We start from the raw sequence: 11776 nt of genomic DNA, 5'->3' as shown, positions 1-11776 counted from the left end.
CCTCGGCCTCCCAAAGTGCTGGGATTACAAGCGTGAGCCACCGCGCCCGGCCTATTCATTATTTTTTTGAGACGGAGTCTCCCTCTGTCGCCCAGGCTGGAGTGCAGTGGCACGATCTAGGCTCACTGCAACCTCGGCCTCCCGGGTTCAAGCGATTCTCCTGCCTCAGCCTCCCCAGTAGGTGGGACTACAGGCGCGCGCCATCATGCCTGGCTAAGTTTTTTTGTTTTGTTTTGTTTTTTTAGTAGAGACGGGGTTTCGCCATGTTGGCCAGGCTGGTCTCAAAACTCCTGACCTCAGGTGATCCGCCTGCCTCAGCCTCCCAAAGTGCTGGGATTACAGGCATGAGCCACTGCGCCCGGCCTATTATTAATTTTAAAAATAGAGAAGGCAGTCTTGCTATGTTACCCAGGGTGGTCTCAAACTCCTGGCCTCAAGCGATCCTCCTGCCTCGGCCTCCCGAAGCGCTGGGATTACAGGTGTCAGCCACCGCGCCTGGCCAGAAGAGTTTTCGGGGGCTGGCTTTTCAGGTCGTTTTCTGGGCCTCTGTCTATTTCTGACAATTGGGAGGTGAGGGCCGATTGCCTTACACGGTAAGACAAGCGACCTGACTCGTGACTATTTTTTTTTTTGACAAATCAGGCAGCCACTGACTCCCTTCATTATGGCCTCAGCTTTATCTCTGGGCAATAAGTGTGATCCCTTCCTTCGCTGCGTCCTTTGCAGGGGCGGTGGCGCTCTGCAAGGCCCAAGGGGGCGTGGTCCAGATGACTTTGGATCCCAGTTGGCGTCCCCAGGGCCAGCCAGGAGACTGGTCAGAGGCAAACGCGCCTGCGGCAATCCGCCCGATGCCTTTGGTCTCTCTCGGGCTTCCGTCCGCCCGCCCCTCCCCCGCGCTTCCATTGGCTGTAGCTCCGGCCACAGGCGGGCGAAGAGGGAGCGAATGGGCGGGGCCGCGTGGCGTCAGCGCAAGATGGCGGCCTCGGCACCGGTGGTGTCGCGCTTGTGGAGTGGGCTCCGGCTTGGCTCGCGGGGACTGTGCACGAGGTTGGCGACGCCGCCCCCCCGGGCCCCAGATCAGGTGAGCGGAACGAGAGTGGCGCTCTGAATGTGGGGTCCCTTACCTGGAGTTACGGACATATCGCCGCCCCTTGGGGGTTCCGGGACGCCTCACCTCAGGGTGCTGAATGAAACGCCGCTTGCATTTCGGGGCCCTTCCCAGCCTCCTGGGTGGACACCACTTGCTCCCCTAGGCTGAAGGCTGGGAATCTCGGTGTGTCCTTAGACCCCACGTCCCACCCACGTGGGTGCCGGAGGAGGAGGGGGTTACCGTTCCCAATTTCAGTGACCAGTCAGGTGATACTTGAGCAGGAGGGGTCTGGGACGCTCGAGTCCCAGTCTGGCCATGGGAGTTATTTTCTCTGTGGCGTTGGTGGTGGTGAGGTAGACGTTTGGGTTTCCAATTCGACTTGCCTCCGTGTTGACAGAGACCCAGCCATAATGACCTCCAAGTATATCACTTCTGTGCCTTAGTTCCCCAAGCCCCAGACAAGTGATTGCCCTTCCCCGCCTCCGCTCCCATCCCTTACCCTATAACTCTGCTACCTTTAGCCCCAAGCAGCCGGATGTCGTAACTCCCGGTCCTGTCTGTCCCCCTTCCCCCACCGCTTGTGCCCTCCGTTCCCTCTCATCCCAGTGTTTAGGCCCTCCCATCCCTTATTCTCCGTGCTTTGCTTTTCTGGGCTGCAGACCCTCCAGTCCTGTTGCCTTCAAGATCCTGTGCATCTGGCCTGTTAGCTTTTAAAACTCCTGGCATCCTGGTGCCGGACAGTCTGGTTTTGACCCTCTGAGCGGCCCCACTTCCTGACTGCTCCTCCAGGGACACAGATGTCCAGGGCTCTGTGGGTGTCTGCCTCTTGGCTCCTGAACTTGATTCTTCTTGGACTGGAGGGTTGGGACCATCCTGACCTCTCTTCTGTCTTGGCTGACCTCCCCTTTCTCAACTGCAGGCCGCAGAGATCGGGAACCGCGGGAGCACTAAGGCACAAGGGCCACAGCAGCAGCCGGGCTCACAGGGTCCCAGCTATGCCAAAAAAGTTGCGCTCTGGCTTGCTGGGCTGCTTGGAGCTGGTGGGACTGTGAGCGTCGTCTATATCTTTGGTGAGGAACATATCCCTGTCCCCCAATTTTGTTCCTTGGCCTCTCTAGTCCACTGTGGAACCTCCCACTCTTACCCACTACCAGCGTCTCTCATCTTCATTTCCTGGCTCCTTCCTCAATAGAACCAAATAGAACACCTACCTTGAAAACCAGGGAAGTCTTCTTTCTTCTCCCTTCCACTCCTTAAGGTTCTAGTCTTTCTAGTTGGTTCCTGTGCCAGGATACAGGAAAGAGGGGAAGATGGGGAAGGATAGGCCTGAATCAGCTTCCTAAACTTTGTCATTCCTCAGCAGCCAAAAATCCAGCCTTCCCACTAGTTACTTTAAATCCCACAGACCCGGCCGGGCACGGTGATTCACGCCTGTAATCCCAGCACTTTGGGAGGCCGAGGCGGGTGGATCACAAGGTCAGGAGATTGAGACCATCCTGGCTAACATGGTGAAACCCCGTCTCTACTAAAAATAGAAAACAAATTAGCCGGGCGTGGTGGTGGGCGCCTGTAGTCCCATCTACTCAGGAGGCTGAGGCAGGAGAATGGCGTGAACCCGGGAGGCGGAGCTTGCAGTGAGCTGAGATCGTGCCACTGCACTCCAGCCTGGGAGACAGAGTGAGACTACGTCTCAAAAAAAAAAAAAAAAAAAAAGATTCCACAGACCCAAGAGACCCAGCCCAGCCCCATTTCTCTCAAAGACCTGGGAATCTTGGCTCCCAGATTCCTCCGGGCTTGAATCCAGGAGGCTGTGCCTCTAACTCTCTTTCCTCAGGTCCAGGAGTCCAGGCCCCTTATCCCACTCCTCCCTCAGGACCCAGGGGACTGGGCCCCAATTCCTCATATTCATCCTGGTCTCCCTTGCAGGAAACAACCCGGTGGACGAAAATGGTGCCAAGGTGAGGGGGAAAGAGACCGAGGCCTTGCCAGGAGTCCTAGTCTGTGGGTGAGAGGGGTCCCCTTTGGTCTGTTCAGGCACATTGCTGGTCTGGAGTGAGACTTTCTTTCCCAGTGACCTTTGCCTATTCCTCTTGGGGTCCTGGAGATTCCTTTTCTGTATGTGATGGGGTTCTGCCTCTGACATCCTAAACCTTCCATTTTTCTCTCTACTTCCCAGATTCCTGATGAGTTCGACAATGGTGAGTAAACAGGCACAGATTCTGGAGTCCCTGACCCTCTCAACTCTGTCATTTGTAAGGATGTCTCTCTCCCCATCTGGTGTCTCCGGCCCCTCCTCCTTTCCACTGGGGAGGTGGGGGAGCCAGCAGCTGGATGGCTTTGTGGAGAGGGACATTACAAAGCCCAAGCCCACTTCCCTGGCCCCTCAGCCCTGAGCAGATGGTCAGAGACAGATGGGGGAGGGGAGCCTTGGGTGGTAGGGCTTGGGGACACAGGGTGGCCTATCTCCAGACACATGGGTTCCTGTGCCTTAAACCAAGCATCTGCAGTTCCCAACTCCTTCCCCATCCCCCTCAAGCCCCTACCCCATTAGGCTCATTTTCAAAACAATACCGCCTTCCTCTCTCCCCTTCTGGTTAACCAGCTTCTGGTGGTGAAGTATATGACAAATTGGATAGTAGAGAGTAGTTGTCAATCCTGTCACATCTGGCTCTTCCTAGGAGAAAAATGAAATTGGTGGGTCCAGAAAGCCACCTGTTTATGCTGGGGGACGTTTGCAAACAGTCATGTTAATACATTGATTGTTTCAAACTGGGCAGTTGTAGAATCATGCTGGCTTCAACAAATCAATATGCTGATTTAAATTGGGCAGGTAAATCTGCAGTTTTAAAGTGTATATGTTTACTAGCCTAACTGGTTTCCATATTGTGAGTGGTTTTTTTTTTTTTTTTTTTTTTGAGACATAGTCTTGCTCTGTTGTTGCCCAGGCTGGAGTGCAGTGGTGCAATTTTGGCTCACTGCAACGTCCACCTCCTGGGTTCAAGCATTTCTCGTGCCTCAGCCTCCCGAGTAGCTGGGAGTACAGGCGCACACCACCACACTCAGCTAATTTTTATAGTTTTAGTAGAGACAGGGTTTCACCATGTTGGTCAGGCTGGTCTCAAACTCCTGACCTCAGGTGGTCACTCGCCTCAGCCTCCCAAAGTGCTGGGATTACAGGCATGAGCCACCACTCCCGGCCCAATATATTGTGTTTTTTTTAAGAGGCAGGCCCATGTATTGCACCAAAAATACTGTATTAAAGTAGGTAGCCATGTAAGTTTACTGTTTTATACTGGATTCATTAGCCGGGAGTGGTGGCCTGTGCCTGTGGTCCCAGCTACTCAGGAGGCTGAGGTGGGAGGATCACTTGAGCCTGGGAGTTACAGGCTGCAGTGAGCTGTGAGGCCGCCACTGCACTCTAGCCTGGATGACAGAGTGAGTCTCCACCTCTAAAAAAAAATAAGTTAAAATGAGAAAGTAAACTGGAGTCAATATATTCACTTAAACCAGGGTTTTTCACCCTTGGCCCTATTGACACTTTGGACCAGATAATTCTTATAGAGGACTGCCCTGTGCATTGAAGGATTTTTGCAGCATCCTGGGCATCTGCCTACTAGATGCCAGTATTGCGATAATCAATTATATCTCCCGGCATCGCCATTTTCCCAGGGGTAGGCAGATAGACAAAATTGTTCCTAGTTCTGAACCACTGTTTTATGGTATAGAGACGTGTTTATATATTCATTGTGGTTTAGATTCAGCACACTGGATTAAAGTGGGCAGATCTGGAAGCCTAGTGATTCAAAGTGGGCAAAATACACTGGCATAAATTAGGTGTGGTGGCTCACGCCTGTAATCCCAACACTTTGGGAGGCCAAGGCGGGAGGATCACTTGAGCCCAGGAGTTCAAGACCAGCCCGGTCAACAGAGCAAGACCCTGTCTCTATTAAAAAAGTATGTATACACTGGCGTAATGTCAGCAGATTTATGTGTATGTGGGTTTTTTTTTTTTTTTTTTTTTTTGAGACAGAGTCTTACTCTGTTTCCAGGCTGGAGTGCAGTGGTGCAATCTTGGCTCGCTGCAACCTCCACCTCCCGGGTTCAAGTGATTCTTTTGCCTCAGCCTCCCAAGTAGCTGGAACTACAGGCACATGCCACCATGCCTGGCTAATTTTTTTTTTTTTTTTTTTTAAATATTTTAGTAGAGACAGGATTTCACCATGTTGGCCAGGATGGTCTTGATCTGACCTTGTGATCCGTCTGCCTCGGCCTCCCAAAGTGCTGGGACTACAGGCGTGAGCCACCACGCCCGGCCTTGTATGTGGGTTTTAAGTGGGCCAATGTAATAAGCATTCTGTTTCATACTTGGGGTAGTATGTGGATATAAGTATCAGCTTAAAATAAGGCAGGTAAATAAATCTGTGTTCCTATCTGGCGGTATGCCATTGCCTTCTATCTTGGGACCTAGAAATGAGTTGGTTCAAACCAGGTAGGTATGCAGACCTGTTTGTATCTGGTAGATAAGAAACCCCTGGTTTGTCTGGGAGGTTGAGCAGCAGCTTATTGTGGAATCTCTTTGTGCCTGGTGTTCTCCTAGATCCAATTCTGGTACAGCAGTTGCGCCGGACATACAAATATTTCAAAGATTATAGACAGGTGAGCAGAAGCCCTGGGTTCAGTCCCCATGTCTCCAGCCCTGGCCTCCTTGTCTGAGCGCCCCCATCCTGTCCCTCTCCCACAGATGATCATCGAGCCCACCAGCCCTTGCCTTCTCCCAGACCCTCTGCAAGAGCCGTACTACCAGCCACCCTACACGCTCGTTTTGGAGCTCACCGGCGTCCTCTTGCATCCTGAGTGGTCGGTGTGTCCCGGGAAAGGCAGCGGGTTGGGGATAGACCTGGGCAGTGGGGTTGTGATGAGGTGGACTTTCAGCCCTGGCTGTACTATGTGATCTTGGGGAGGAGATGTCACCTGTCATTGCCTCGCTTTCTTCAGCTGGGAGAAGGCAGTCATGCTAACACCCACTCTGTAGGGTGGTGTAGGTGTGTCCAGGCACGCTATAAGTGCCACAAAGCCAGACCCTCAGTCACAGGCCATGTACTTCTTGACCTCCAAGAGCCACAAAGACAGAGGGAGAGAACTCTGTTCTGGGAATCCCCCAGGCTGGATCTTTGTCCTCTTGGGGACTCTGAGGGCCTCTGGGTCTTGGTGTTTCACTGTCCTCACTGTCTTCCCAGCTGGCCACTGGCTGGAGGTTTAAGAAGCGCCCAGGCATCGAGACCTTGTTCCAGCAGCTTGCCCCTTTATATGAAATTGTCATCTTTACATCAGAGACTGGCATGGTGAGGCTCTGGGGCAGGGGAGGGAATGTTGGTGTGGCGGGAGGCGTAGAGATCTGGAGGACTAGGGCTCAGCCTGACCTTTTCTCGCTCCCTTCCCACCCCCAGACTGCGTTTCCACTCATTGATAGTGTGGACCCCCACGGCTTCATCTCCTACCGCCTATTCCGGGACGCCACGAGATACATGGATGGACACCATGTTAAGGTGCCATGGGTTCACGGGTGGGCCTCTGGGATTTGGTGGGGTTGGCACCACCTGAGGGAAGGAGGGCCCAGCTCTGACCCTAGCCTCACCTGAGTTATGGTTCTGCACAGATTCGATTCCTGCTGGCAGGCACATGCCTGCCTCTAGCCTTGGCCAGACATCTGCACCCTTCTTTGTTCCCTGGAATCTGGGTGTGGGAGTGGGGGGAAATGGGGTCTCTCTAAAGAAGACAGTTGGGGGTGAGTGGTAAGGATGTAGAAGCTGGTTTTATCTTGCTGTGTCTGTAACTTAGTGTTTCTGGGAAGGTTTGCTTATAATTGTACATATGAGACTGTTGGAGTTTGTTTGACCTGGGGTCTGTTACTGTGGCCAGTGATATATTCAGGAGTCTGGATCTGTGAATGGGCCTCTGTGGATCTGGCTCCAAGTGTCTGTGTGTCTGTTGGGTTTCTGTCTGTGTCCTGTCGGGGTAGGGGGGTCTGTGTTGTTCTTGGAAATTCCGAAATACATGGGCTGTGATTGAGGGTCTTGAAGGGTCTGTGCCTGGGTGCCTGTCTGTGTGGTTCCCTGGATGTGGCTGCAGATCTGTCTGTACCTGTTTACTTGAGTGAGAGGTTCTTAAACCTGCAACATACCACAGTCACCTGGGCAGGGGTTAAACAGGAGAGTGGCCGCCTCCCTCTCCAGGGAACTTCCTAATCGCCTCTCTGTGTGCTAGGCCCTGGGTCTAGGAGTCTATGTGATTAGCTCCCCAATATCCTGGGGGTTGTTTTGTTTTTTGTTTCTGAGACAGGGTTTTGCCCTTTCACCCAGGCTGGAGTGCAGTGGTATGAACATGGCTTACTGCAGTCTCAACCTTCTGGGCTCAAGCGATCCTCCCACCTCAGCCTCCTGAGTACCTGGGCCTATAGGTGCACACCACCATGCCTGGCTAATTTTTATTTTTATTTTTATCTATTTATTTATTTTGTGAGACGGAGTCTCGCTCTGTTGCCTAGGCTGGAGTGCAGTGGTGCGATCTTGGCTCACTGCAACCTCCCCATCCCAGGTTCAAGCGATTCTCTTTCCTCAGCCTCCCGAGTAGCTGGGACTACAGGCACACACCACCACACCCGGCTAATTTTTTGTATTTTTAGTAGAGACAGAGTTTCGCCCTGTTGCCCAGGCTGGTTTTGAACTCCTGAGCTCAGGCAATCTGCCCACCTTGGCCTCCCAAAATTCTGGGATTACGGGCATGAGCCACCGCACCCGGCCATTTTTTGTATTTAGTAGATACGGGGTTTCACCATTTTGGCCAGGCTGGTCTTGAACTCCTGACCTCAGGTGATCCACCTGCCTTGGCCTCCCAAAGTGCTGGGATTACAGGCGTGAGCCACCATGCCTGGCCCTCTGTGGGAGTCGATGCCATCATCCATAGCCGGTCTTTGAGAGGCCCTGCCATTGTGATCCCAGTATGTGTGATGCTGTTTATGTATGTTTTGTGTGTTTTGGGTCTTCTTGATGGAGGGAGAGTTGGGCACAGATGTTGCCCTGACCTGTCACTCACTTCCAGGATATTTCATGTCTGAATCGGGACCCAGCTCGAGTAGTAGTCGTGGACTGCAAGAAGGAAGCCTTCCGCCTGCAGCCCTATAACGGTGTCGCCCTGCGGCCCTGGGACGGCAACTCTGATGACCGGGTCTTGTTGGATCTGTCTGCCTTCCTCAAGAGTAAGGCTGACCCCTGATCCCTTGGCCTCTGACCCCAGAGCCGTGGACTCTGAAGAGGAAGAATAAATGCATGATTCATGGCTGGGTGACTGAGGTGCAAGAGGTGCCTGAGCACCTTGGAGTCTTTAGGAGCTTCTTAGGATGTTCATGGAATGTTTGGGGGATACTTGGGGATGTTCCGGGAAGCCCTTTCAGAGCGTTTAGAAGCATTCCAGGTAGCACTGACCGCCCCCCTGCCCCAGTGTGGGACGTTCCCCTCATGGGCCCTGCCTCCCTCTGGCCTTTAGAAGCCTGGCTGACCACCCCCTGTTGTGCCCACAGCCATTGCACTGAATGGTGTGGAGGACGTGCGAACCGTGCTGGAGCACTACGCCCTGGAGGATGACCCGCTGGCGGCTTTCAAACAGCGGCAAAGCCGGCTAGAGCAGGTCGGTGCTTAGATGCCCAGAGTGGAGCATCGGCTCTGAGGCTCCTGAAGGAGGAGCCCGGGGCAGTCCATCTCCACACTCCTGGCTTGGCTGTGTGACCCTGAGCAGATACCTCCTCTCTGCCTCAGTCTCTGTAACCAGGGGGATATAACATAGTCTGTCCTGTAGGGCTGCCAGAATGAGGGGATGCATTGTTTCTGAAGCCTGCTCTGAGAACAGGAGACAGGAGAGGATTTGAGCTTGGACTGGGAGACCCTTGATGGTCTTGAGTAGGTCTGGGGGCAGCTTGTGGAGGTGGACTGTGGGTTTTAGATCAGGTCTGGAAAGAGGCTCCCTGGGGACGTGGCCCAAGGCTGTGGGGAGAGTTGTGATAGTCTTGGTGGGACCCTGGTAATTTGGAAGTGGGACTGAGAGTATGGATCGCGTCTGGGTAAGATTCCCAGGGGTCTAGGCTGAGGTTCACCAGATTCTAGGTTAGGTTCCTAGAGTTGGGAGCCCCTGAGTGCCCAGAGAACAAGTCCCTAGAGATTTGGGCCTGGGGACCCCCCCAGGGAACCCCCTACCCCTGCATCCAGACAGGGGTCATGGGGCTCAGGGGGCCCAGGGGCAGGATGATGCAGTCTGGTGAGGAAGGCCATGGGGTTTGGACCTGGGATCTCACCAGCATACACCTTGGGGTAACAGGGTCTGGGATAGGATCTCAGGCTCAGTGGAGGGGTCCCTGGGATCTGGGGAAGGAGATTATGACAGTCTGGGGCCTGAGAACCTACTGCAGTTCAGGCCTGAATACCTCGAGTGCCTAGTATTGGAGTCTGTCGTCCCCCAAACGTTGAAGCCTAGGCTCCTGCGGCTCAGAGCTGGCTCTTCCTAGTGTCTGGGGTGGGGGGACTGGGGTCCTTGTGTCTGGACTGGGGGCCCCATGGTTTGGGGAAAGGGGTCTGGACTTGGCAGAAGTCAGAAGGAAAGGTGGTCCCTGGGCTGAGGCCTGGGGACCTGGGCATCTAGGAGGAGGCTCTGTCCACCTTACGCTGACCCTCTCCTCCATCTGTCCCTCAACCCCAGGAGGAGCAGCAGCGCCTGGCTGAGCTCTCCAAGTCCAACAAGCAGAACCTCTTCCTCGGCTCCCTCACCAGCCGCTTGTGGCCTCGCTCCAAACAGCCCTGAACTCTGGGCCTCCTCAAACTCAGTGCCTGGGTCCAGGGCCCCAGTGCTTCCAGATCAAGACTTGGGCCACCACTTGTCCAATAAAGTACATCCCAGACGCCACACCTGCTGTGTCCCGAGAGTCTCCAGATGGGGGCATCGGGGTGAGGTCTGGGACTCTTGGGTCATCGTCCCACAGTGGCTGATCGGCTGCCAAGCACAGTGGGGGTGCTGTGTTGGATCAGAGCGGATTTTTCACCCTGGTCTCGGAATCTAAAAACCCTCGCTGTGTCTTCCTGTGTGTTGTGTGATCTGTAAAAAATACATCTCCCTCTGACCACAGACTCCCCATGTGTGGAGAAGGGAAGAGAGGATGGCACTTGGCTTTAAAGATAGGTAGCTGCCAGGCTACTGTGGAGAGAATGTGTTGTGGGCCCACAGGAGCTCTGGTGGACCAGAGGTCACCCCTCTCAACAGGCCAGCTGCTGGTTGGCTCCAGCCAGTGTGGCCCTGGGGTAAAGGGGGCCTGGAGTTGCTTGACACGCCAGTTGTTCAAAAGAAGCAAGAACTTGGGAATTTTTTTTTTTTTTTTTTTGAGACAGGGTCTCACTGTTGCCCAGGCTGGAGTGCAGTGATGTGATCTTAGCTCACTACAGCCTTGACCACCTGGGCTCAAGTGATCTCCAAGTGACCCTCCTGCCTCAGCCTCCTCAATACCCTCTTGGGGACTACAGGTGCGTGCTAATTTAAACAAATTTTTTTTTTGTAGAAATGGGGTCTTGCTGCCCAAGCTGGTCTCAAACTCCTAGTCTCAAGCAGTGTTCCTGCTTTGGCCTCCCAAAGCGCTAGGATTATAGGTGTGAGCTACCGTGCCCAGCTAAAATAGGGGTTTTTATATTAAATCTCCCGATTTTAAAATGTTGGCTCCTAGCTGGGCGCGGTGGCTCACGCCTGTAATCCCAGCACTTTGGGAGGCTGAGGCAGGCGGATCACCTGAGGTCAGGAGTTCGAGACCAGCCTCAACGTGGAGAAACCCCGTCTCTACTAAAAATACAAAATTAGCCGGGCGTGGTGGAGCATGCCTGTAATCCCAGCTACTCGGGAGGCTGAGGCAGGAGAATTGCTTGAATCCAGGAGTAGGAGACCAGCCTGGGCAACATGGTGAAATCCTGTCTCTAAAAAAAAATACAAAATAATGAGCCCAGCAAGGTTGTGTGCACCTGTAGTCCCAGCTATGTGAGAGGCTGAGGTGGGAGGAATCCCTTGAGCACAGGAGGCTGTGCATGGCTGTGATGAGCTGTGATTGTGCCACTACATTCTAGCCTGGGCGACAGAGCAAGACCCTGTCTCAAAAAAAAAAAAAAACCAAAAAACTTAAGATTTTTTTTTTTCAGAGACAGGGTCTCGCTCTGTCACCCAGGCTGGAGCACAGTTGGAACTCTTGGGCTCAAACAATCTTCCTGCCTTGGCCTCCCCAAGTGCTGGGATTACAGGAGTGAGCCACTCTGCCCAGCTACTTTTAATTAAATAGCCACATGTGTCTCCTGTATCGTCAGTGCCACTGTGTATTAAGAGTATGAGTTCCAGATCGTGTAAGTTCAAATCCAAGCTCTACCACTTCTCAGCTGGCTTGTGATCCTGTGCAAGTTACTTTACCTCTCAGTGCCTCGGTTTCTACATTTATAAAATAATAACTGGGCAGGCACAGTGGCTCATGCGTGTTATCGCAACACTTCAGGAGGCTGAGGTGGGAGGATCGCCTGAGGCCAGGAGTTGGAGAGCAGCCTGGGCAACATGGGAAGACTCTGTCTCTTGGGAAAAAAAAAAAAAAAAGAAAAAGTTCTTGTCTCATAAGCTAGC

General features: G+C 53.3%; 1 protein-coding gene across 1 annotated transcript; it reads left to right on the top strand.

Annotated features, from left to right (window-relative positions):
* Positions 1-664: 664 nt before the first annotated feature.
* Positions 665-10039, top strand: TIMM50 (translocase of inner mitochondrial membrane 50). Its single transcript, XM_032172957.2, has 11 exons — positions 665-1081; positions 2010-2160; positions 3017-3048; positions 3267-3288; positions 5688-5746; positions 5832-5951; positions 6328-6432; positions 6538-6636; positions 8189-8345; positions 8667-8773; positions 9836-10039. Exons 1-11 carry the CDS (start codon positions 665-667, stop codon positions 9935-9937), a joined length of 1371 nt encoding a protein of 456 aa, XP_032028848.1. The 3' UTR covers positions 9938-10039.
* The last annotated feature ends 1737 nt before the right edge of the window (positions 10040-11776 follow it).

Source organism: Hylobates moloch, unplaced genomic scaffold (genome assembly GCF_009828535.3).
Source record: "Hylobates moloch isolate HMO894 unplaced genomic scaffold, HMol_V3 SCAFFOLD_13, whole genome shotgun sequence".
Lineage (NCBI taxonomy): Eukaryota > Metazoa > Chordata > Mammalia > Primates > Hylobatidae > Hylobates > Hylobates moloch.
This window is presented reverse-complemented; position numbering and strand designations above follow the sequence as displayed.